The sequence below is a fragment of the Syngnathus leptorhynchus genome, chromosome 5, assembly GCF_054491065.1.
Source record: "Syngnathus leptorhynchus isolate UIUO chromosome 5, UIUO_Slep, whole genome shotgun sequence".
In the NCBI taxonomy this organism is placed as follows: domain Eukaryota; kingdom Metazoa; phylum Chordata; class Actinopteri; order Syngnathiformes; family Syngnathidae; genus Syngnathus; species Syngnathus leptorhynchus.
In genome coordinates this window covers 13,996,611-14,024,136 of record NC_141199.1, presented here as the reverse complement: position 1 = coordinate 14,024,136, position 27,526 = coordinate 13,996,611, and the positions used below count along the sequence as shown (strand labels likewise).

The window sequence follows — 27,526 nt, the reverse complement described above, 5'->3', positions numbered from 1 at the left end:
CAAAATGTGATCGTCTTAATGCCTTTCTTGCATTCTTAGATCTTAAAAAGCGCATGCACCACCATCTCGGAATAACTAGCATATGTGCAGCAAGCTCCAGAGATCGCCTCGCTGTCACCAGCACCACTTTTAATCTTCTCGTGCGAAGCGCCGGCTGCTGTGCTTGTCAATATACAAACTGTGTTAAATCCGCATGCCTCCATAGGAGATTGGATGAATTGCGGCAGATGGTTTATTTTAAGATACAAAGGAGGATATAGAGGAGCAGATGTCAGAGGTTTTGAAGGAAGATCTTGCAAGTCTTGGGATGTTTTGGTTGTGTCATCAAACTGTAACTCTGAATGCGTGGAACGTCTGCATTGAGCCCTAATCCACAATTTTAGCCTGATTTAATCCGGAACGTCATGCTGAGTGACAGTGCGCAAATTGGTTTATAATTGAAATGTGGAGGAAGCATTTTAAATCACTAGAACAGACAACGCTTGTCATTTGTGCGCAAATCGTCCACATGGTGTCAGTGTTGTTTTATCCAACATTTGTTTCTCTGAAAGGATACCTGAGTTATTCATATTTTAAAATAAAAATCTGTCCAAGTCCTCTATGTTCGATTTAAGATGGACTACTTCCTAATGTTTATCCTATGTGCTGCTCTTTCAGTTACACTGTTTGCTCCTGTTGTGATGACTCATGACAATGACCTTTCACCAGATTTTCTTTTTTTTATTTCTGCGGAACCAGTTGTTTTGTAAAGTAAAGAAAAAATATTGGGTACTACTGGTTTAAGCAAAAAAAAAAAAAAAAACCTGAACACAAATGATACCGCAACACATGTAGACATAATATGACGACGATAACGGTCATATATTCTTTGTCCTCTGCAAAGAATGATTAATATTGCACTATTTGAGTAAATCGTTTATATACATATTGCAAATTGCATGAATGTGACATGATCACATGACATGTCAAAAAAGCCCCAATTAGCCACTCGATGACTGAAAGAACTCAGAAACTATACCAGACTTGCAGCCTCCACGTAAGCATCTCAAACAGTTATGATCTCAGAATGAAGGAAATCAAGGAAGTTCAGCATGTTCCATAAAAAAGGTGTAGAGGATATCCTTTTGGAGTCAACGCCTCACATTTGCGCCTTCGCCCTCCTGCTGCGTCATATTCATTTATTTCCCGGCTCATTTTTCAAGCATAGTGAGTAATGGAGCCTTTACATAAATATGTGTATGACAGGTCAGGTGATATTCTCCAACGTCGTGATGTAAGAGGAACGCCCTCAGCTGACCGCTGAAGGTGCGAGAAGAAAATAACCAAAGATATCCAATTACAGCCAATTAGGGGAAACATTTCCTCATCATTTATATTTAAAAGCTTATAATTCAGTGTATGCATAAAATGTCAGTTCAAAACACCTTTGAATGAAATCAATTAGAAACAATGTGTGCAAATGGTATCAGCGTTATAGCAGATTTATGCTAATTAAGTCTATTATAGCTAATTTAGTTTGAATTCCTTTTGATCTTCATCCCTTTGTATTGTGGCATTGCTATAAAGTAACGTCTTAAAAATATATTTATAGTCTTTTAGTAATTCGGTTTTACACAATAAGCCTGCACTGTAGTTAAAATCATTTCTCTGAGAAGCTTTATTATTATTCAATTTTACAAAAATACACGCTAAACCCTCATTCATAAATTTTGAACTACTTAAAAAATAATGACTAATGTAACCAACTCTTGTACTTAGCACAAATAAATGATGCCAAATCTTTCAGCCATCAGACACACACACACACACACACACACACACACACACACACACACACACACACACACACACACACACACACACACACACACACACACACACACACACACACACACGTGTCTCCAGATGTTGTTTTGGAACCTTTCCTCGCTCTGTCATTCACCGCTGCCTTGCAGCCACTAGTGTGTGACCATGTTTACATAAATACACTGGCTGTGCTATCGTGTATATTTCTCACACTGTCTTTTTTGGGTTTAATTGTGTGCTCCCAAACATTGCGGCACAGCTTTTACAACACGACTCACTTTAAACTGGCATTGCCGCTGATGGGCCACACACTCTGATGCATCTAAGTACAGTGTGTATTTTTATACTTGTATTTATAAATACTATGTTGTCGACTACGTTTTTTTACCAGCACGTGCAGTTGCGCCGGCTTGAATGCACAAGTTATAAATGTGCATGCATGCGCAGCTGCCAGGATCTGTGCTATATGTTATGTGCACGCTAATTTGAAAAAAAAAAAAAAAGCAAAATGTCAAGAATTTAAGGCACAGATGTTCTCCATGATTAACTCCCTCCCTTTCCAGCACCTTTTTCTGTTCCTCATCCAGTGACACCTCCACAACGCACAATGTTTCCCTGTGTCGCCATTGGCCTGCTTTAGCCTTCCACTAGAATAGAACTATTGGCTCAAATGGACTCTTGCAGCCTGTTAAGGTACCAGCTGTGACTGCTTGCATTTTTTTTTGCCATAAGACTCTTGTGTTGTGTAATCAATGGTGATTAGATAGAACAGTCTGGAGAGTGAACGGGCCTGCTTCCTGTGTTGGGGTGTGTTGATTTCCTTTGAGTGTTGACTTTCCGTCTATAATCATATATGTTAGGCTAATACTCTCCCTTCCCGTAAATCGACAGGTCATATACAAATTAGAGTTAGGCAGTATGAGTCATATTTGTTGTTGCTTGTCTGTGCAACCAGAAGATCAACTTTGGTGGTTCATTGGTGGACCAGTCAGGTCACCGCTCACGTTACGTTAGTATAGCATCAAATCAAACGATAATGTTTGTGTTGTATTTAGTTCATTTTGGTGCGGAGTAAAAATCATTATTGGAATGATTTCAGGAATCCTTTTAGCCAATGCGGGAAAACAACATATTAAAAATCTCCGAGCCGCTTGCTATATCTATAGTTAGCTACATCACCTATACGGTTAAACCTTTAGCCACACTTAAAAGACAGATTCCAAGAAATCTAGATTTGACATTATGTACTTTTAGTGATGTAGTTAGTTGTTAACATCGACAACATCGCTTGTCGACAGTGTTGTACTAGCCCTGACCTGTTGGGATGTGCCCCTCAAGCCCAACATTTCCATTTGCCCCAATAACAAAAAGTGGGTTAGGTGCTGGAATTTGACTCATTGCCTAGAGGCGCCGTCCGTCCTGGTTTAATGTCAACTTTTACCAGGATGTCAACTCTGGTTTTTACAAGAAAGTCACAACCGCTGAAGGGAGCGCACTTTAATTAACATGCCAGATGGCTTATGGGGGCCCCTTGGTGAAAAGTGACACTTAAATCTATACATTACAGTACTTAAAGAGCCTTGGCAGTAAGGAAGGAGATCTTGACTGATTGTAGGTTGTATAAGGCTTAATTTACACACCAGTACACAATCCAATAGCATAAGTCCTTCATGGATTAATGACCAAACTATTCATTTCAATGATTTGAAAGATGATTTATGATTTAAGTTACAAGTTTACATTTATTTATTATTGTTTACTTCTGTGTTATTCCTGCCTAATGTGGATACCTGTGTCATTGTCCATGTACGTTTTGGACATTTGGCCATGAAGGTCTCACGTGTTCCGTGAATGTAAACAAAGCTACATTGGATATACGCTACTCATAATGTTGATGTACAGTAAATAGTGGACCACCCCCCCCCCCTCCCCCCCCCCCCCCCCACACACACACATACACACTCTGGACATGAAGGGAGTAGAGGGGAATGTGTCTTCTGCAGGGAGGGGAGAAGAAGGAGGAGGCATGCGTGTTTATTCTCTAAAGTTTAAAAGTGGTTCTAAGTCACAAGTTCGGGGTTGTTAAAGAGTTGTGGGCATGTGACACTTGTTGCCACCATTTGGACACGAGCAACCAACGCTAGAACTATGTCGGATTCAGGAGTCAATTCACACCTGGAGGGAATAATTTCAGATTTTGAAGGTTTGGGTTCTTTCAGAATTGACTTGATATGAGAATAATGTGTGCATGTATGTGATTGTAATGTTTATTCGAATGACTCTTGATGATGAAAAGCATTGTCAGATTTGATTGTATAATCCACGTTTTTATTTTGCCGAGAGACTAGAAAGTTCCATTTTCTTTTCCTCCCATTTATTCTGCAATGTCACCACCAAGCATCTTATACATGATGTGCCTCAGGGTGTGCTTAGCCTACCTTCGACAAATTGATTTAACAAAACAAACAAAAAACAAGTTGACAACCGGACCTAATTTGGTCACGATTTCATCTTAAATGAACTCAAAATTAAATCAGTTTAACGTTCGAGAGAGCTCCCCCCTCAAAAAAACAAAAACAAAAGACGTGTACTTTTACAAACGTCACATGTCTCCTTTGTTTGTGGAACCGACGTGGTTTCCTTTTGTCACTGTTATTTTTTTTCCCTCCCTCTTTTACCTTTTTCCTTTTCCTCCTCCGGCCACGCTTACTTCCTCCAGCTGGTCTTAAGCCCCAAAGTCACTCATTCATGTTTTTATCAACAGAAGGGCTCACGTATAGATTTTGGTAGCTTTTGTTATTTTTCCTGTTCATCTGTGGGGTGCTATGCTAAAAAAAATAAACAATACTGGACACCAAGTAGTAGGAAAAAAACACAATTGGTTTTGCATTAAATGTTAGCAAATAAGCAATTACACAATTTAAAACATTACAATAGTATAAAACACATGAACTAAAAAAATGTACTCATCAAAGGTTGTTGCCTGTGGCCGAGCATCATTTAACAGCTGGCCGGATTATTTTGTTAGCAAAAGTAAAAAATTCCAAGAGAGATGCTATTGCCCCTTAGCGATTCAAACCTTTCGGTTAAACATCTGCTACCAGGTTCTGCACGCAACCCACCGCACACGTCGTCCATCTTCATCCAGAACATGCGCAAAATTCCATTCTGAGGGTCGACCCAACCTGACAAATCTTTTCATGTGGCTTGTCCGAATTTGTTCTTCACAACGGCATCAGTGAGTAGTTAGCACGTGATGATATGGGGTGTCAAGGATTCGTCTGACAAAGCGAAATACTTTCGATAGCCTGCCCTTGGCTTGCCGAATACAGTTTGTTTTTGCTGGTTTGCACCACATGAGGATTCATCTTCCTGATGTCTAGAATTTCATAGGAGATTATGACAACAAGGTTGGCCTGAACCATTACAAGTTTTTCAACGTCTACATTGTTTCTATCTTGCGATTATTCTTATGCCAACTTTTTTTTTTGTGGGTACATAGAAAATACAGTTCTCACTTCATACTTGAAGAACTTGGGCTGTATTACGACAAATAACCATGAAGTACAGTGAAACCGCACCTGCTGCCATTTTTCTGCTGTCTGCTTTATTCTCCCACTTGAGACACTGTACGTAAATTTGCAAAAGGTAGTCCAACAGTGTTCTTAATGACCGAATCGCTCCATTCTAGCTCATAGTCTGGGAATGCCGTTTCACCGGGAACAATATTCCTTCATCGGATCTGTCATCCCCTCACTTTTCGTAGCGTTCTTGTAATAGTCATGCTCGCACGATTGGAAACCTATTTCCATGTTTATCTAGTTGACCACATCGAAAAGCCTTTAGGGAAAACATAGCATCGCAGTTGAGTGATCGCCTCGGAGATGCGTGCTTTTTCCATTCCCCTATATTCGTAAACATGAAAGGGAGAATGGCTTCCAGTCCACATCTTCTCTTAAATCATGTGCACTTCACTGCACACGCTGTAAATACAAACTCAAGCGTTCAAGTTTAGCGCTTTATTCTCAAGCCTGAGGCTGTATAATCACAAAGTAACCAAGAACACAAATAGTCATCGGAACAGGTCAATCAGTCCCGCAGCTTTTTTTGTAACAAACCATGTGAAAACGCATACAGTACATATTTGCTAATTTCATGATCAGTGTAACGTCAATAGATAAAGTAGATTAGGACTGCTACTAGTGTCAAAATGATCTTAAATTGTAAATTAGCGTGTTAAACATTTACTCTGATTGTATAATCTGCAGACTAATGTTGGCAGAGTAACACGTCAGAACTTTGGCTGGATTCAAAAGTAGCCACAACCTTGGATTGGATTTCTTTTCAACATTTAGAAAATGAAAGGAAAACTGGCAAGTGAATTAGCACAGTTCCCTAGAGTAAATATCCACTTAAAGACAAGTTGTTTTGTTGTGCTCGAGTGGATGTCAAAGTGTGTTCCCATGAGAGCAAACTAGAAAGAGAGGGATGGTTACCTAAGCGTTAACATTTGTGCTAACATTGCTAGCTGTTTAGCATGGTCACGTAGCATAAAAATAGATTCTAGCTAATTCATGACAAAATCTCACCCACTATTGTGATCTTATTGTTATTGTTTTCCAAATTTAGATTTACTCTCAGACCTGTCTAGAGTTCATCCAAACTTTTTAGATTTCAACATGAAGACAAAATAACATTTAAGGTTAGCTGTATAACCGTGGAAGCATTTTGTTTGCATTTAGATGTTAGCTAATAGAACATTAGCAAAGCATTTATGCTAACTGTAAAATGTTGATCTTGTTCTCTGAACTCATCGGTAACTTCTATTCACACTTTAGCACTAGCGATGAGTTCTTTACAATTCTCTTATGAATGTTTCTGATTGATCGGCCAAAGTTTACCTCATGACATAATTTTGTTACTTTCGCTGTCAATGTACAAGTACGTTACTCTGTACTGTACATCTGTTATTCATTTGATGGATGAGTCCTTGAGATGTCCAGTTGTTTTTGTCAAAGGGTGAATTGTATCAAATGTCCACCACGTTGAAATAAAGCGTCTTAAAGCAGTAAATTAGATTAGTCCGTTCACGTTGTTGTAGAGGGCATACGGCAAAGCGCGAGCTCCTCTCGTCTAGCTTAAAAATAAACACTAATGTATTCTCGTAATGCAGAAATTCACAAAAGAAGAGTTTGTTTCATAAGACGGCACGTACGCTCAGAAGAACCAGAGGCCACAAACTGATCAAATAATCAACAATTTGGATGAGAGCTCCTTTTAAGGGAGATGACTTCAGCTTGTGCGTCATTATGTTAGCAGCTCCTGGGCATTGGCATGCCACGTCATTCATTCCCAGCCAGTGCATTCTCCCCAAGGGGGAGTCCCATCCCTCACTATCTTCATCTTGTACAGTACATCTCTTTTCTCCTGTCACGACTAACCTCGAGGAAGGATGATGCATGCTCGTGTTACTCATAAATTCTGGGCAAGTGAGCAATTCTTGGCCCATTGTGTGCAAACACAGAATGCCTCAAATGCTCTTGCATAAAACTCCATATTTGAATGTGTTGCAGTAGATGTAGCATTAAGGTCACAAGAAACCAACTCATACATTTCCTGAAACTAAGAGCTGTGGGTGATGGGAGATGTCCCATCCCTGAACTCCAGGGTATTTAAGACTTGATGTGAACTTTTTAATTGGCTAGCTTTATGACCTTGTGGTGTGCCTATTGAAACATGTATTTTTTTTTTTTTTTTTTTGTCCTTTTCTGACAGCTCTGAAGAGGTCCTTTGAGGTAGAGGACGTTGACACTTCAGCTCACTCGTCTCCCGGTTCCAGACGCACAACCAACTCCCCCCACCGCAACGCCATGTCTCCCACCAGCATCTACTACCGCGACCTGGGCACCGCCGCCTCGGTTACAAACAACAACAACCTCAACTACACCCAGCCTCGTTCCATCATGGGCGGAGGAGGTTCCAAGACTCCGGAGCCGGTATCACGCCGCTCAGAGCTGTCCATCGATATCTGCGCCGCACCCAGCAAGCAGATGGACGCGACAAGCCCCGCATCCATGCGTTTTTCAACCAACAGCGCCCTAAAGCGCCCCGAGGTCCTCGGCCACTCCAAAACTCCGGAAATGAGCCACAAGCGGGAAGTCACTTTTGCCAAGACGGATTCCCCGGGGTCACGGCGTAACGAGGGCAGCGGTCACGCTAACGGGACCGGCCGTGCCACGGAACAAAGTCATACCCGCAAGTTTGAGCCTCCCAGTCCCGGGGACATTCGCAAACCTGAAATCAGCATCACCAGAGCTCCGGCGGAGAACAACGGTCATCACCCGGCAGTGCACCACGCGCACCATCCTAATCCTCACCACAACACCATCGTCACCACCTTCCGATGCTCCTCACCGAATCACGCCGGACGGAAATCCCCCAACCCTGACCGTGAGTCCTGCTTTTATTCAAATAAATTGTTTGCTTCCAATCACAACACTTCAATTGTTTACCAGATAAAAAAAAAAAAAAACACGAACCCTTTTTCCTCCTTTATGTTTCCATTGCCAGTAAAAAAAAGTGTGTTTAACGTAATGGCTGCAGTTACAAAGTGTCTTTTTCCTCGCAGGCCTGTCTGGCATTTATGGTAATCCATGAACTATTATGATATGTTATGAAAGCGTAACCTTGGCCATCAGTATTAGTTACACTTTAAATGCTGTCGTAAGGGGTTGATAAATAGCAGCGTTGTCATGCTACTATTCGCTGTACTGCCAAGTATTTTATAATTAGCTGTTGCTTTATGGAGAGGAGTGTGATGGCACTCTTTGCCTGTTAATTCCCATTATCCCGGAAGACGGGTCGAGTAGCAGGAATGCGAAAAAGAGTCTACGAAAACCAGAAAGCACTGGGCCCCTTGCCTTCCAACATCACTTCCAGGCTTTGGTACTGTCATTAGTAACGGTTGCTATTGACATGACAAAATGGCACATGTTGCTTATTTGAATATAATAGCAACACACATCTATTTGAAGCATGTCTTGTTTTCATTTCTCAAAACTGCTCTGGTTGGTTGGAGTGGTTTTGAGCTTGTTAGAGGATGCCCAGAGGCCGCTTTTCAATGTCAGATGCTGACACCGCAAACATCACTGCGTGCTGTTATTGATACCCCTTTCTTGGCCTGGATTCATTTAGCTCAAGCCAGACAATTTAAAGAACACTGAATTTACCAACGTCAACATTTTCTATGCAAAATCTGGATTTTTACATGTCGCTTGGAAAAAAAAATCTTGCAGCATAATCATGACAGAGAATGGAAAAATAAAAGCAAAACTTTTTGTAGAATTTGGAGTACAAGCAAAAGGTTTTTAGAGAGAAAATAATATACCTCAAAAGAAAACATCAACAAAACAAGACCAGATTTTTTTCTTTCTTATTTTTGGTCACCTCCTCTTCTGACTATTTTAACTCACTAAAGAGGAAATGACATCATGTATACCTCACACACATGTACATGCACGTGTGCGCGCGCACACATGCACGCACCCTCGCACGCACTCTCCCTTCCTTCCGGGTTACGTCAAACCGATTGTTTCCCCGCCCGCAGGAGCACTTCCCCTAAAAAAAAGAAAAAAAGAAAAAAGGAGTACTTCCTCTTTTTCTCTCAATGGTCATGTGAACCAAGTCGGTCAGCTTCCTAATGTGATCCCATCAAACTATCTGTCAAAACTCAACATGAGATTATTTTTCATCCTATGGATTCCCAGTGCTGCATTTTGACAACACATCTGTCATCTTCCAATCTCAAATCACAAACTGTACGAAGATATTGTATCATTTGGATACGTTTCAAAAGACATAAATGAGGTTGCCTTGAGACCAAGGATGAATATCGGCTCTATTTACGTGTATTAGATGTCTTATCTTGACAGACGGGGCCTGCAGTTCATCAGTCCAACAAACAGCACCTTATCTTTTCTGGAGACGTCCCGATTGTGCTGTAAAAAGACGCTAATAATGTAGCAAAGTCAACAAATAGTGCCGTTACTTCATTTTGTTTTCATCAAAGTCGATGTAGCAGTCAATAAAAGTAATATTTTCACTTTTTCACCGACATAATTAATTCAATCTGGCTCAGATCCGAAGTATATCTCGTGTTGCCCAAATAAACACTTGATCTCGTGCTGATTTATTCCCCTAAATGTGAAGTCATCATGACGGCAACAAGTGGAGCCATTTGTCTCCTCTTTGCTTTGACCTTTTCAAAGTGAAGAGGTGATTACTTTCTACCTGCCCCAAAGTTCACAAAAGGAAGTTTGCACGCAAGTTTACCAGGATTTAGAACTTAAAACAGTCATTTTCAGTGCATTAGTAGTTTGTGGGCTTCTCCTAGCGTTGTAGTACTATTAACAAGTATCTTAGTCATCAATTCTTTCTGTTGGCAATTACACCGTTTATGAGACAATTGAAATATTTCTTATCACTGTCTCTAAATGTCATTGTGTGTTTTATTATGCTAACGAGAAACAATGTTTTTATAATAACCTCAACCAGGACACGAGGAAAAAAAAAACATCCATCTATTTTCTATACCGCTTGTCCCCATAGTCCGCAAGAAAAGCGTTAACATCTGCCTTTTAACGTCATCAGTCACAAATCAAATGCACTTCCCAAACGCACCACCAGGAGGCAGTATGATACAGGTGCAACTGCCATTGTCAAGCCTTTCAGTTTTTCTATTGACACTCATTTCAGGGAGTGCAAACAAAACAACCTCGATGCATTGTAAGCGGGTATATTAAGAGAAGATAGATTTTACACATAGATTTATATCTTGGTTAAAGCATGGCTAACATAAACAAACATAAGTTTGGGGGCGTTCTGAAGTTGACGTTTACATTGAGCATCTGGGAGAAGTCAAAGGTTAAAGACGTTTCCCACCACTGCTGCATGACCTTTGTCCTTTTAAGACAGTTTGCCAAATCCCAGAACTGCCGCTAAACCCCCCGTCAATAATTTCCCCATTTTCTTTCACTTTCTCTTGCCTCCATGTATTTCTCATTCCTATTAAACACCACATGGTAAAAGTCACATGCTGTCCAAGCAGATAAAGATGCAACGATCTGTCTCTTTTTCTTCCGACAAACACACCAATCAGCCTTTGTCATCTCAAGAAAGAACAAAAACTTGTGGGTTATGTCCCACGAGTGTTTCATTAAGCCACTCATGGGAGCATTAACTCTCACTTGATAGAATCTTTCTTTAGCCAGGCAGGAAAATGAAACACGATAACAAATTGGCATTTCCATGTTAATTGAATTGGGATGTGTGGAAAGCAAAAAGTTCATACGTGGTCAGACTTGCTCTGCTCATGATGTTTGACCTGATGTTGGAGAGACAGTAATTATTGTGTGTGTGTGTGTGTGTGTGTGTGAGTGTGTGTGTTGCAGACAGGATGGCAGATGGTCAGTTGCACCCCAGTGCAGCCATCTGCTGACTTGTGCCGACATGAAGGGGGGGTTTGATGTGTGTCTGCTTGTGCGTGTGTATACATGTGAAGTGAGCATACGGTAAAACCCCCAAATGGGACAAAGAGTTTTGTGTTTCTATTCTGTTTGTGTCTTTGTACCAGCTACTTCAGTTTTGCAGGAAATCCAACAAATTAATAGAAAAAATTTTTTTCAAAACAACTTGGCATAGTAAGCAACGATGCAATGCCTTCAATAATCTATGTTAGATAGATAAATGATGATTCTTTGTCAACAAGTCAGAAGATAGAAGCGTCTCTAACATTTCTACATCTTTCTTTGTGTCACATAAACCCACAACTGTAGTCGTGGTACCTGCACAACTCCAACTGAATTGTACAACTTTTAAATGAGTTGTTCTGGGTCAGTTTAGTGAAACAAATCTGATCTTTTGAGCATCAGAACTGGGTCAGTGGTCCAAAAAAGACATACAGACTTCCGTTTCTCTGTTGTCCGTCGGAACTAACCCTCCGCTAATCCAGGAAGTGGCCACGGATTCCCCAGAAGACCAGTCCCCTGGAGATGCCGTGTTTACTCTTCATCAGGGAAGGAATTCACTGCAGAACGTCACAAATAGCGAGGAGACTAGCGTAAGCACATCACTGTCAGTCTGTTTCGTGCTGGTCTAACATTCAGGACATCAGTTAAACGGAGGTAGAGGCGCAATGGAGACACCGAAGATGGCTTCATCTTGCAGCGAGAAGCACTGCGACCGTGAAATAGAAACTCCGTGTGAGTACCCGTTTGTCTGTGAGAAGGTGTTTTTTGATTGAGGCAAATCTGTTCTTGTGGATTCGATAAGTAGACACACTCTCTCTGTGTCTTTGTATGGCCTTGGTATTTCTGCACAGTATGCAAGACAGTCCAGCTGGGAAAGCTTTGCTGGGTTTACATGGACATGAGGAAACGCAGAAGGCCAAGACGTCCTTCAAAACAAACCTTTTTATGGGATCCAGCTTTTATCCCACCTTCCTGCAAAAAAAAAAAAAGAAAATGCATGTCGCTGGATTCTTTATATTGTCCAAAGGTGTGAATGTGTGGAGACTTCACACACATGCTGTCTCCATCTGCACCACAGGGGAGCAGCGTAGCCTCAGTGCAAAAACACAACAGGAAGTCAGATTTTGCTATCATCCCTGGAGATATGTACACCGAGCCAGATGTTCCTCCTCTTTCCTCCGTTTCCATGTCTGCCTCTCACCCTTCCAACCTTTCCCAGCAGTTCCGCCTTACTGCTTTTTTTTCCTTTTTTTTCTGACCTTCGACCTTTCATGCAGGAAGTTTTACCGTGTCGCCAGGGCGGCTGAGTCACCGATGTCACTCGAGTTAATGGCCTCCATGTGCGCTGCGCTCTGATTGGTTCGCAGCAAGCGGCCAATGGCGTCGCTTTGCCTTGGGGCCTTGTGGCATCAAAAGACGCACTTCTCGCATTATGGGGCAGATGACTTCACTTTCGAAATATTTGACTCCTGCTTGACATTTGTCAACGGAAAATGGAAATCCATCGCCCCTCACCATCTGCGAGTGCTTTTCCCTCTCGCAAGGTTAACCACCGTGCTTTGAATTCGAATTCAATTTACTTACCATAAATTAGTTCCGAGCTCTGCTTTTTCAGCTCTTACCAGAACTAATAAAATAACTCTTGACACGTTTGATCTTTAGTTCCCACAAAGAAATAGTAAGGTCAAACACCACTGGTCAGAAGGTTCATACTTAATAATTGTTTCCTGAGAGCCTCAATGGAAAATTGTTGGAATAGAGATGTACTGTGGGAATGATTCGTTCCAACGGTTCAGTCTTGCAGGAAATTCATATGGTCATTAATTGGTGGCTCTGTAAGCGCATTCATTTCCAAAAGTATTTGGACACTAGCATACAGTTCTTATAGACCTCGTATATCGCCACGGATTTCAAATGATACCAGAACCAAGCGATAAAGTTGCTCGATTTACACATTTTATTTAAGATGTTAAAATGTGAAATTAAATGTGAGTGCCTTGCTCAAGCAAACATAGCACGAGTGGTGTCTATGAATAAAGAAATGAAATATGCGTTGGATTAGTGTGCTGAGTAGTATACACGGAAAACCGCAGCCAAGGGTGAAGATTGAGTGAAACATTGACAGGAAGGAAACATTTGTGCTGAATGTAGTGAAAACTGCTCTCAGTTGTGTTTTGGAGATTAAGCACAGGAACAAATAATCAAATATGTGATTTATGCTACGATAACCACAACCTTTATTTATTTTTTGGCTTGTATCAGACAAAACGTTGCCACACAGGAAGTACATTAGACCTGTGGAGATTTAGAGTTTGGAAATACAATTTAATATGTTTTCCTGCTGCTGGTTTTGACTGAGGAAGATTTTTTTGAATTGTGCAGTTTGTTGGGGAAAAATGGGGGATGATGCTAAATGATATTCGAAAGATGATATTGAATGTTTTGGAATGATAAGGGCTGATATTGATGAAAAATGTGCAGTATGGTGGTGATAAATGTGAAATTATTTTGAATGATATTGAAAAATATGGAATGATGTGAAATGTATTCAATGATACATGATATTGGGAGAGATATTGTGAAATGATCTCCATGAAAAATTTAATTTTTGGCATATGGGGGATTTTTCGAATTCCTAATGTGAAGTGAATGAGCCAAACATTTAAATTTTGGACTACAATATAAAATCTGAATGATGTAAATCATGTGATCAATGCAAAACACAAGCGATTTGAGCCCCACGTTCACAATGTGGACACTCTTGAATGAGGGGGCGTGGCTATGTCCACTGCTTGGAATGGAGGTCACGTGACTACGCGGGAGGGCGGGGTTAGTAGCAGCAACAGTGTAGCCCCACCAGCTGGACTTTGCGATTGAGGAGTGTGTGCACCAGAAAAGTGGGAGAAAGCAAGAGCAGGAGAAGAAGAGCTTTGGGTGAGTTGAAGCTGTTTTGTCTTTCAAGCTAAGGGGTGGAGAAATGTATTTGAAGGAGAGGGAGGAAGACGGAAAACTGCAATGTGGTTGGTTGAGGTGTTCCACTGGACTTGTCAGGAGTGGTGAAGATGAGTAAAACAAAAAATCTCATGTCTAGCATTGCTATCCAGTCCATTGTCTGTGAGAGAGATGTTAAAGTGGGGGGGGGGTTGTTATCACACACTCGAGCCAGCACCCCTTCTCTATACCTCCCTCCCATTGTGTCTTGCACATGCATGAATCAATGGACTCCACCGGGAGGGATGTTGTTACTTCTTAAGTGCTCCAAAGTTTGATCCTTGAAATGATGGAAGCATATACAAAAGGTGGTTTTATGATCTGGACTTTTAGTGGCAAAGTTCAGGAAGAGTTTACTGGTCCAACTGTGTTGCACGGCAGGAATTCCCCATACCAGTTGTTTGATCCTAATGCAACCACATTAAGTGCCTTTGAGTATCTTTCAAGCTTGTGGTCTTGCACATAGTTGTGTGTGTTGCCATTTTTTTCCCCGTGTTTTTGCACTCATGTTCAAGCTACGTTGCATGCAGTGAGGAAAGCATCGAAACACAAAAAAATACATGACTTCCTCTGTCCCTGTAGTTTTCAAGCCATGTGTATTTAGCGTCTCAATGGGTGCCAATTAAAGCCACTCCTGCTAGTTTGACATTGACTTCATCACATCAACTCACTGTTTGTAAATCACTTGACACACAATTCAGTAGAGTTGTTTGAAACCAGCATGAGTGTCAAAATATTTATGGCATGGGATGAAAGGCTGATATTATCACACAAAAATCTCAGATAGTAATGACGGTGATAAGCTAACATTAGCCTACCCTGAGACTACAGTAGTCCATTCCCAAATCTCCAATTTGCTGCAAGAGTTTGTTAACTTGCTGCATTCAAGCTCCTTGACTGCAAATTTGCTACATTGTATTATTTGACTATAAATGGGAAGAAATGATCAAAGTACAAACACATACTAGCATTAGCTTAAGATGTTGCTTTAAAGTATTTTACTCCATGAACTCACCTTTGATGCCCATGTTTTGAGTTTTGCTACTTTCCTCAAGAATATTTAACCTCAATGTAGGATTTGAGGATAGATAGGCTAGAAATGCCCAAAACAAACTCACACATACAAACGTTAGCTTCTTTTGCTGTAAGGCTTACCTGGACCCAAAAAAAAGCCTGTTTTTAAATGTTAATATAAGCAACCAGCTCTTGGTTGAACATGTACAGTATTTGATGGAAATGAGTCATGTGAGAGCATTTTTTATTTGGCGTGAACTACTTTTGGTCTACTTCATCTATTGCAATCATCTTCCAATTTTTCCCCCACACACTAAACCTTATGCCCCATTGTTCATTATCCAGAGAACCACAAAGGAAACCGGCTGACCCATTCAAACATCAATCCATCCATTTTCTCTAGCGCTTGTCCTCATTGTGGTCACGTGTAAGTCAAACGTTTCCAACACTGAGTGACGACCGTGAGGTGAAAGGACATCAGTTGGGACCTGCCTTTTGTTCGTCTCCTTGGGGCAGACGCGACAAAGTGGCTAAGAATGCGGCCTGAGATAATATGGCCCCGGCCGGCCGGCGTTTGATAGATCAAACAGAATCAGTACTTTTGTCACCCATGTGTTAGTTAGTAAGTCAGCTGTCCACTGGTTTGCTGTGAATTAAAACGTGCTTGATGGAAAAGGAGACAGAAAAAAAAAAAATGGTAGTGCTGGTAAAGGATTTGATAGACTTTTTTTTTCAGGTTTTCAAAATACTTTCTCATGGGAAATAACAGTCATTTAAAGAATTAATCTGCTGTGCTAATAAAGTATTTATTCATTCTTCAAGCAATGTTTTAACTTCATAGAAGTGAAATAATTCATCTGCTTTTCATTCGAGCCATTCAAGTCCTAAGTGTGAAAAAGTTTTATAGTTGTCATTCCGTCCGAAATTTCACCTAATGTAAAAATAAGACCATTTTCAAGGAGTTCCTTCTTAAATATGTGATTCAAAGTTTTTTTGGAAACATATTTTGCTTGGAAAAAAAAAAAAGAACGTGACAGCAGGAGCATTCGACTACATAGGTTCTTGTATAAATTTCTTGCAATGTTAAAAAGTGTTCTTTCCAGATGCTGGAGAAATTGATTGCACATGCCGGTATTTTGAATCGTCATCCATTTGAAGTTTGATCATGCATAGGTTCAGTTATAACCTCCTCCAAAGCCCTGACAGCCCTTTTTTCTTTTTTTGCTTTTTACTTGGTGTTTGTGTGATTTACTGTGCACTACTTGTGCGTTAGGTCTGAGCTATTTGTCATTTAATAGTTCCCCTTCTGGCTGTACCCTGTGACTTCCCTCTCCATGTGTCTCACATATGAATAGTCAGAGATCTGCATCACAACACTTCCCAACGGTTGTTGGCCTTTGCTTTGTCTGTTTACATGAATAAAAGAAAAAACTAATGTTGATGAAGCTGTTTGTAGATCAATTGTGTTTTGAAGGAAATATTGAAACATTTTCTCAAAGGTTAGATGTTTGGAAGTTTGTGATCTTTTTTTGCTCCCCCCCAACTCCATGAGGAAAACACAATTTCAACACTTAATCACTTTGCACTGCGTTAGCCCCTCGGAGGTTTAAACTGTGTAGGCCAATACAGGGTTGAAAGATGAAATAGGCCAGGAGCATTCTCCAGAGCTTTTCTGAAGCGTTTGTGGCAGCTGTGGCCGTCATCGACAAGGCCCCTGTTTTGCTTTTCCCCCTCATCACGTGGTGGCCAGAAACGCGTCAGGATTTTTAATTGGTGTGTTTTGGTGATTTGGAAGGTTTTAGTGACATTGGCATTTCTGGCATTGTAAACATTAGTGCAAAGTGTAGAGCACAAAAATATAATGCACTTATAATTCATATGTGCAATTTGGAAAAAAAACAAAACTTGCTTTTTTCATTCTATAACTAACAGCCTGCAGTTAGTGTAATGATCCCCCCCCCCCTTTTCTTTTTTTTTTATAAATCCACCGATGGGGCAATTTTGCAAAAGAAAACGAGGGGAAATATGTGAGGGGAGCCCAAGATAAATACAGTACATGCACACCTACAGGAAAGTGGGAAATCCAGTCAAGGTGAACCCAGGCAAAAATCCAGGGCTTTCCTCTCATGAGACTTTTATTTTTCTAAATAGCAAGCACTTATAACTACAGACAGTGTTTAAGGGTTGTCAGCAAACATTCGAGTAGAAGAGCAGATGAGCAAGCCTGCAGGGGAACGGCAAAAAAAAAAGCAAAGTTTTAACCTGCACACAGAAAACACACTTGAGCACGAAACATGCAGTTCGTCCCTCCAGGGATCGATTTGTTATGTCTGCGATGATCTATTCGACTTTATGCAAGTAGAGGAGAATAAAAGTTATTTATGCAATCTGATGTCATTGCAGTCGCATCATGCCACACCGCAGCAGACATTGGGGTGTTATATTCATTTCTCGTCACGGCATTTGCTTTTATTCGGTGCGTAGGGACATAGTGCAAAACAGAGAGCTCATCGGAGCACACATCTCCAAAGCTGTTTGTGTTCCATCGACACGTTAGCAAAAACGCTTCCTGGTTCACTGAGATACACGAAGCATCGTGGAAAATCAAGCAGAAGATCATTTCTGCCGAACTCGATTCCAATAAATATTGCGCTTTTTCGGCAACCTCACTCTTAAAATAAGCCGACGTTTTGTTCATTGATACAAATGCTCCAAAATGTTTTAATGTTCAGTACCAGTCGACGACAAGAAGCAGTTGCATCATTAGGGTTAACGACGTGTTGAATATTCCATGAGTCATTTTTCCCTTTTTTTTTTTTTCCCTCCGCTGCTGCTTTTCCTCCCTGAAGGATTTTTATTCTTAACTCATGCGTGGGATGAAGATAAGCAGTATAATATACAATGTGCATCCATTTTCTGATAGGTGCTGACCCAGTATGGATATTCCTTGCCAAAGTTACATTTCATTAAGGATGAGAGAGTGGAATTGTCTTTGATAGAATCCGTGCATTCATGCGCAAATTAAAAGCTCGACCTCATCTCCAGCCATCAAACAGAGCTGGAGCCACAGCTAAGCCTCTTTCCAAGTCACAAGGTGAAGACCAAAATCATCTGATCTGATGTTTTTATTGGAACTATCCTCGTCGCAGAACATCTGCTTTCAGTTTCAGCTGTTTTCACCAAGGGAGTTAAATAGAGGAATGTTTTCAGTGGCTCAAATATTTTCATGTTTTATTGTGGTGGGGGTCAGGTGTTGATCACACAGTGGGCCAGAAAGGAAATATAATTCATCTGTGCCACGCTCAAACAGAAATAGGTTTCTGGAAGACCAATCTCGTTAACAACCCAAAAAAACGTCGATTTTGAGGTGTACAGGGATATAAGAAGTCGACACACCCCTCTTCAAATGTCAGGTTTTTGTCATCTAAAGAAAATAAATTCTCCTCTCACGTGTACAACCCAATTACGGAAAACAAAATAAGTGGAATAATCCGTTTGCAAAAGTGTGCACACCCTTACAACTCCCCCCTCAAGGTATTTTACTCTACCATGTGGCCTATCTGTGTGTTACAATGCTGCGTTACGATTTGCGTGTCACGCTGTAGTGGTGATATGAGTCACACTTTACGTCTGCGCTCATTTGCCGCACCTTACTCATCCGGAAAGGCCGCGTGTGTGGCAAAGGTCATTCACGCCGTTGCCATCGTGCCGCATTAGAACGCTCTAATTAAGACGTGACGTGATGCCCCTGGAGCCTTGACACTTGGCAAATCAAATTCTTGAATCATCATGTGATAGGGCTAGCTCGAAAATCTTATTGTACATGATTGTTGTTGTTGTTTATGCATCTGTCCCTGTCAGGGTGTCGCTCTATTCTTAGAAGCACAAATTTACGACGGCCAATGATGTCTAGAAATGAAGCATGTCGATTCAGCTCATTTGCAGCCATCTCGCTCGCTAACACCAACCAATCCTTGAGGACAACGACCTGACTCGTAATCGACTTCAGCCCACTGTCGGGCGCTGTTCAGAGGTTTCATGTTACAGCGTGGATTAATCTGCATTCCTGAGTGTCAGGATTGCCTTTTGCTCATGACTCCAATGCCCTCCTTGACCTGGTCCATTTCAAGATCTTTGCCACCGCAAGGGAGTTTGTCAGTCAGCAGCAGAAAAGGTTGAAATTAGTCAAATGTTAGTTCCCAAGTTTTATCCCACGCAATTACATTGTTAAACTTTTCATTTATTTGTCAAAGGATCTTTTGTGGTTTTGGATCTCATTCTGTTCCAAACATGCTCATCGTCTACGTTTACCGAGATTTGGCCGAAGCACAGTGAGGACATTGATGCGGTCAAATCAAGTGGGAGTTGCGAGATGAAAAGCAGTGAAAGACACCACAGAGGCCGGCCGCAAGTAGGTGTGGCGCACCCTCGTGCACGACCCAAAACTGCCGCGCTTTTGTCTTTTATTGGACGAGGAGCAAACAGAGATTGAGTGGAGGGAACATGAGAACTGCCTTGTGCTGTCAATGTCTGCACACAGGGGTGCAGCAAGGCATTTTTGGGGCCTCGGTGAAACGACGATAATGATAGGCGTTTCGAACTCCACTTGGAAAGCCGCTTTATTTCCATTTCCAATGATGCCCCATTTGTAAGAAGCATGCACTCATGGGATGGATGGATGCCCATGTAGAATGTTCCAAATGTTTTTTTCTGCTGTTGTTTTTGCCTCTTGTGTGGCGTGCTTTGCTGGATTGGATGATTGGAGGCTTATAAGTAGTACTAAATTTTAATGTTTTAACCAGCGTGCTCAACTTCCTGTTTTTGTCGGATGGAGTTGCTTTTTGGGGAAATGGCAAAAGGAATCACATTTGGTCCTAGTAGAAGGACTGTGGTGGTTTTATAGCATCAATTTGAAAACACATTGTCTTTACAAACAGCAAAATGTTGGTTACTAGCTAGCTAGGCTAGCGATGGCGCAACTTTTACTTTTTTCAAAATAATGTGTTCCCGTGGCTGTCACTAAGTAACAAAAAGTGCCAAGTAAGCTATTTTATTTCAAAAATCCCACCTATGACATATTTAGGTTGGCACAAGACACAACAATTCTCTTGAATAATGCCACGGATGGGAAATACCTCTGTCCATCGTGTACAAATAAAATACAACAACAAATCATGTTTACTGCGCTTTCTTATCATGTGATAACATTTGGCATTATGAAATCGTTCAAGTCTATTGTGGCTTTTGTAATCAAATCATTGTTTCATTTTGTCCAGATGCACCAAATTTAGTAAAATACAACATCCAAATTTAGTCCTATCAACTTGAAGTCCATTATTATGTATCTGCAGACAACCTTGCGGCTTTTTGACTCGTCCACAGGATATGTTAGTTCCTCCCACAAAGGGCTCCGTGTGTTACAAACTTTTGCGCATGTTTCACTTTTGCTTGTTGCTACGGTTCCTACTCAATAAAGAGGTAAGGCGTGATTTGTAGTCGGGGGCATCGGGCTGTTGAGCTCCTATAAATCTTGAAGTCACAGGGAGCCCTTGCAAGTCAAAATATTTGCTGTAGCGTCTGCTCAACTCATTCTCATTTGCTGATTTAGTTTCGGTGAACAATAGTGAAGTCGACTTGAATGATGTTGTCAGGTGATAACGGTAAACTGAAACTGCTTGTTGTCGTAAATGTGAGATAAGCACTACTACTACTCATCTCATCCATCATCTCTCCGTGCTTCTTTCAGGGTCAGAAGTCAGTCTGGGCCACAGCAACATGTCGGACTACACCAAGCCACACCACGCCAACCCGCCGCACGGCAAAGGCGATAAGGCTCACCACGGGGGCGGCGGCGACTTCAGCTACGTCGGCATCGACGCCATCCTGGAGCAGATGAGGAGGAAGGCCATGAAGCAAGGCTTTGAGCTCAATATCATGGTTGTGGGTGAGTCCAATGAATGTCAGAAAAGTTCCTGGACTGGCGTCACAAACTATCTTCTCCCCCCCCCCCCCCCCCATTCCTCTGTTCCTTTGCGTGCATTCATTTCGGTGTCGAGTCAGGAAGTTTTGCGGTGGTAGTGGCTCAGTAAAAGTAAGTGTTGAAGTCACGCTGCTTTCAGTGCACCACTTGTCTGGGTCAACATTTGATGCGTTTACAGCCTCTGACCATAACTCATCGAGTTCACCGGCCTTGTTCCTCGGTCATGCTTTTGTTGGCGAGAGGCGATATTTATTGTCAAAATAATTCAAGATGACTTTAACTGCTCTCCAGACTCCTACAAAGCACATGCGGTCATCGCAAAAACCACGCTTGCGCTCAAATAAACGACTTACCTTTCAAGCCGTCCTGTCCTGTAACTCCACAAATGGTTACTACTTTTTTTTTTCCCCCCACTCTTTGAAACGGCCGCACATGTTTCCGATAAAACCTAAAGCTGTCATTTTTTTTCTTACGTGTTTACAACAGTTATTGACTCAGCACTCAATTCCATAAAAACAATCACATGGTATCCATTATGAATATTTGGGGGTTTTGGCTGCCACATTCCAAAATGTGGAACAAAGAAGTTCTTTTTATGGATGAACTTTAGGGCAGAATAATGAACACGCCGTGGGGACGTTGTAATAAATCCTGCACGGAAAGAATGGAATGCCATATTTCCATTTACTTGATTTAAATTTGTCCTGCTTTGATTCCAAACCCTAGAAGGTGTTAACATGTCCAAAACCATAACGCTAAACAGTTGTGCATTCCTGCTGCATTATTATTATTATTTTTCGCATAACAAAATAGAGTTAAAGGCAACGATACTGCGATCGAATGTTAAACCTTTGCGCAAATGCATTTTAATCGTCGCTCTGGGCCAATTCACCGATTTGAAGCTGACACGTGTCACCTTGCTTTCTCACCTCGAGTGCAAATGAAAGCTGAGCTCTTTGCGGTTAAGTCCACTGCGGTACCAAACGATGAAAGTGTGAAAGGTGAATGAATCATGACAGTGATTTCAAAAGAAAAATGTGTGTGTGCATTTACGGTGGACAGGGCAAAGCGGCTTGGGCAAGTCCACTCTGATGAACACGCTGTTCAAATCGAAGGTGAGCCGCAAGGCTGTTGAGCCCAACGGCGGGGACAGGATTCCAAAGACGGTAGAGATCAAGTCCATCAGTCACGGTGGGTTATGGCTCCTCTCTACATTTGACTCATTTGGGGGGGAAAAACACACCCGAGAACAAGTCGGAGCCTTCGACTAAGTCATCGGTGTTTCTGCGTGCAGATATAGAGGAGAAAGGTGTGAGGATGAAGTTGACTGTCATTGACACGCCAGGTTTTGGGGATCAGATCAACAACGAGAATTGGTGAGACCAGTGGATACAAAAAAAAAAAAAAAACGTCTTTGCTCTGTCACACAACTTAAACACAAAAACTGTGGAATCCACACGCTAATATTAGCAACATTGCAGATCATTGGTATGAGTTGTTTGGATTTCTCAGCAAAATTCTATTTGAATCATTGCAGTTGTTTTGATTTCTCTCAGCTGGCAGCCCATCATGAAGTTCATCAATGACCAGTACGAAGCCTACCTGCAGGAAGAGATCAACATCGACAGGAAGAAGAGGATTCCAGACTCTAGGGTGCACTGCTGCATATACTTCATCCCGCCCACTGGCCACTGGTGAGCACACACAGGACAACATCATGCGTTAGCCTAGCATGCTGCTAACCACACACAGCCATGTTTCCCACTCAGTTGTAGCGCAGTTGGTTCTCTCGCGACCACATGTGGAAGTCATTACCTCCTCAGAGACACTCGAGTAGGAATTTGGAGAATCGTAAAGTAACCCAACTCGGTTGTGCTCACACATTTGAGAAGATTTGAAGAAGTGTCCCGTTGACAGATAATAGCAACACATTTTCATTCTAATTTTGATTTGTACACCCCCAAAAAAAAAAAAAAAAAAGACTGCGCGTGACCTCCTTGTCTTTGTTCACTCTTGCCTCATGTTTCCGACGTCCAGCCACTACGTTTTTGCGTGTTTGACAGCCTCCCTCATGGTGTGTTCATGTCACCGCAGCTGTCGCTTCCGGAATGTGCGAGCGCTCTGTAACTATATGCCTCGGATTTGCAACACGAGGCACAACTAAACCACTTCACTGTACGTATTGTTTGTTTACATGGAGATGCAATAGTCACCATTCGCTGAATGTGTTTGAAGAAGAAGCATCTGTCAGTATGTTGGCGGGCGGGAAAACAGAGTTCTTGGCAAGCGCCACGCCGACATGGCTTGAAATGTACATTTTGGACGCATGAATGAATGAATGAAGGCTCGGAAATGCACACTCGTGAGGGAGGGATAATTAGCAAATGCCCTTTTAGAAACTTGCCGCGTTCACGGCATATCATGTTCCTCTAATTTTACTTGCATGTCGGCGATGTCATTTTATTTGGTTTTCGGATTGTTGAACAGCAGCCAGCCACTGAAGTAGGGCGCTGTTGAACAACAGCAAAGCATTCCTAATAGTAGCCAAGCCAATTCAGCCAGCCCAAATGTAACGGCTGCCATCTAGTGGTTGCTTCGGGTCGTCGCAGCCTACCGTGTCTGTGCACTGACGTCAACTTTGCATGGTGGCCATTCACACAAGAAGTGTGTTTTATAATTCTTTCTTTTCCGCTGTCCTTTGCAGTCTGAGGCCTCTGGATGTGGAGTTCATGAAGCGTCTCAGCAAGGTGGTGAACATCGTGCCCGTCATCGCCAAGGCCGACACGCTGACGCTGGAGGAGAGGGACTACTTCAAGCAGACGGTGAGCGTCGCCGCGTCAGCCAATGAACCCGGTCGAGAGCCGTTCTCCTCTTTGACCCGCTCAACCTCAAGCACTGGCTTTTCCGCTCAGATAAGGGAAGGGCTGCGAGCCAACGACATCGACGTCTACCCTCAGAAAGAGTTTGACGAGGACGCGGAGGACAGGATGATTAATGATAAAATTAGGGTAAGTTTATAAATGAAGATGAAATGTCAGTGAAATCACCATGAAACAGCTTAAGCTTGACCTTGTTTCCAGGAAATGATCCCGTTTGCAGTGGTGGGCAGTGACCAGGAGTACCAGGAGAACGGGAAGAGGATTCTGGGAAGGAGAACAAAATGGGGCACCATCGAGGGTAATGCACACGTGATATGGACAAACACGTGCAGCTTAAATGTGTTGCTTGTTTCAAAAGAAAAAAAGAATCCACCCACAAACCACCCGAGGTTTTCCTGTTTCGTTAATAGGAGTCAATGTTGAGGCAAAGAATCGGTTTCATTTTGTATTAAGAGATTAGAAATTCATGCTCGAGATATTCCTTCAAGTCTGCCGGATTCTATCCCTTCTTTATCTGTCTGCCTCTTCTACAAAGTGTGGGCGGTTTCCTTTCGGTATCTCGAAAGTATTGGGCCTGCCTGACATTTATTGTTGTTTTTGGCTCGTAAACTTGCAGTTGGGAGGTGCGGGAGGGCTTTTCCTCAACAAAAGAATGGAACTTTTTGACAGCAGAAAGTATGAGATAATTGCCTCAATCATCTAAAATTGTATTTAAATAATGTTTATGGCGGCAACCGAAATATTGTATTTCTTTTTCTGAACAAATCTCGTGCATCTGAAAAGCTTTTTTTTCTCTCAATTCAATGTAAGTGTTAGATGATATGGATTCGCTACCATGCTATCTCCTTCAGTTAAAGTAAAAGAAACTAAATTAAAGCTTAGCTCCGTGTGGTGCAAAATCCTTGCATTCGCTTTGGTGAGCAACACCGCCGCCCTGTGGCCAAGACATGACTTGCAGGCACAGTAGCGCTGAGTGGATTTATGAGCTCAATCATTTCTCATTATATCGTCAATGGCTTGCTTGCTTGATTTGAGTGTTGAGTCCCATTTGAGTGCATCAGGAGAAGAAATGATGAAATAATGGACCCACATACGTGCCTGTTTTGTTTTGCAGTCGAGAACATTGCACACTGTGAGTTCGCTTACCTGCGAGACCTTCTGATCAGGTACCTTCAAATGCAGGCCGTCACCATCATATGATTCCTTTATACTTTGCTCAAGACCACATTTGTCTGCCTTTTTTTTTTCTTTTCTCCAGGACGCACATGCAGAACATCAAAGACATCACAGGCAGCATCCATTACGAGACGTATCGCGTGCGCCGACTAAACGAGTCCAACAGTCACTTGAGCTCTCACCCGTCCGAGCGTCCTCCTGCTCAGCTCAAGGCGAACGGTCAGGCCGAGCTGCTGCCGGGCAGCGGCGTGCAGGTCAACGGAGTGGCGATCCAACATCAAGTTCTCACCCATGAGATGTAGGCCCCTCTCATATACACCCCACTCTGTTTACGTGAGCGGTGTTCCGTGAGTGTGAAACATTTTCCTAGTGAGACTTTTTTCATTAACAAGCCACTTTACTATTACTGTAATAAAGATGGAGTGGGGCATTGAACCAGCCTTCACACTTTTCAGATTGTTTATGCTAATTAGGATGGTGAGGGAAAGGCAGGGGTTCGTTTACCCATCACTGGCGGAGCTAGGATTTTTTTCCCGATGGGCAGCGAAATGGATAGCTCAGAGGGTCTGCAAAACTAAAAAACAAGTCGATTATCTGGCCGGACGCCTGATGAACCTACAAACTAGAATCCAAAAATTCTCGTTTGTAAAACATGCCCATCAGAGGAGTGCAAGAACCCTATTGGAAAGAGAGAGACAAAAATAATAGGCCAAAATAATAGGACATACCTGGGGGAGAAAAAAAAATGTGTAATTTCACGCGACTATATATCAAAAAATATAATTTATAAGATTGCATTAAAATTCCAAACAGGATTTTTTTTTTCATTTGAAAAATTCCGACATTCTCATCATACTACGCTCTTTTAAAAAAAACAACCAACAAAACAGCAACTTAATTCTAATGGGCTATATGGGTGAAAGAAAATTATTCCCGTAATCTTTTTTTTTTTTAACCCCCTCTAAAAACACAGAACAAAACTTCTTTTGAGTGTGGCCCTTTTTGCTTGTCCATTGGCCCTTGCCAAGATAAGATTGCCTAATAAAAAGCACAGGGAAGAAGCTCACATAGCATTTAAACATCAGCCAAAACGAAAACAAAAATGACTTTTTCTATTCTAGATTAGCCCTGATTCGTGCTGACCGTCCGCTTTACTTTTGTGTTGTCATTCACGTAGTTCCGTCTCAGTACTTGTCAGCATTCACTTGGAGTAGTGTGATTGTATTAAGAAGGACGTTTTGCCCCCCACCACCACTGAGAAGGTTGTTCATAAAAAAATATATATATATAGACAGATAGATATATCTATCTATATATAGATATATATAGATATAGATATAGATATAAAACCTCACTGTCTTATCTTGTCTTTGTTCAATGACCTTTCTCTTTAGTCATCTCATTCTATTGTTACTCTAAACAAATGCTTGCCATCCCTTTGTTCATTTCTTTTGGCCCCTAAACAAATATTAAAGTCACTTTTTGTTTGATAAATATTTGTGTGTTTAGTGAAGCTCTTCTTTTAGCAAGTGTTAAATTGAAGGTTTGTAGCAAGTACATTTAAGGCGAAAGGACTTGTTTGTGAAGTGCACGTGCGTGTTTGTCCTTCATAAGTGCATTTGCAATTGTAGCATTTGTTTAGTTTCAGTTGCATGTGTCGCTGTCGTTTAGAAATGAATGCCATAATTCTTCCTTAACATAAGAAGCAATTTTACGAAACTGACTCAAAGAGGATCTTTTACATTTCCATAATTACAAATCACATCCATGTAATTTCACTGCCGCTTTATTATGAAGCAAAGGAGTACAGTTCCATCTCCGAAGGAAGTTGCCGGTTACTTATTGTTCATTGTTGTGTAGTTCATTGACTTTTGTGACAGTATAATAGAATGATGGATTTATCTTTGATATGTTATGCTCAAAGAATAAAAATGGATATTTTTATTGTTTAACTTGTTTGTCTGAGACGAGATTCCAACCCCCAAGCCTGCTGGATACGAGATAGCCATGCTGTCCACTGGCGTTGCTAGGGGAGAGGAGATGGGTACATGGGGCTGGGGCATTGCAAACCACACTTTGCAAGGGCAAGCAGGGCGGAGAGCTCGAATTGAAGATCGCAGGCACGGCGTCAAACGATGTCGACCGGACGAAGG

At 41.7% G+C, this 27,526-nt stretch overlaps 1 protein-coding gene across 4 annotated transcripts in view; it reads left to right on the top strand.

Moving 5' to 3' along the window:
• Positions 1-27,325, top strand: part of septin9b (septin 9b) — a 36,853-nt gene extending 9,528 nt beyond the window's left edge. For 3 of the 4 annotated variants that reach the window (XM_085911955.1, XM_085911956.1, XM_085911954.1), the window contains exons 2-11: positions 7,582-8,256; positions 21,085-21,282; positions 22,381-22,509; positions 22,613-22,694; positions 22,875-23,012; positions 24,023-24,140; positions 24,231-24,326; positions 24,399-24,495; positions 25,312-25,363; positions 25,456-27,325. In XM_085911955.1, coding sequence (XP_085768081.1) covers positions 7,677-8,256; positions 21,085-21,282; positions 22,381-22,509; positions 22,613-22,694; positions 22,875-23,012; positions 24,023-24,140; positions 24,231-24,326; positions 24,399-24,495; positions 25,312-25,363; positions 25,456-25,675 — 1,710 coding nt within the window. In that variant the 5' untranslated portion in view covers positions 7,582-7,676 and the 3' untranslated portion in view covers positions 25,676-27,325. Of the gene's footprint in view, positions 1-3,896; positions 4,010-7,581; positions 8,257-21,084; positions 21,283-22,380; positions 22,510-22,612; positions 22,695-22,874; positions 23,013-24,022; positions 24,141-24,230; positions 24,327-24,398; positions 24,496-25,311; positions 25,364-25,455 lie in introns of those variants that run through there. The other variant, XM_085911953.1, reaches the window with a different exon arrangement.
• The last annotated feature ends 201 nt before the right edge of the window (positions 27,326-27,526 follow it).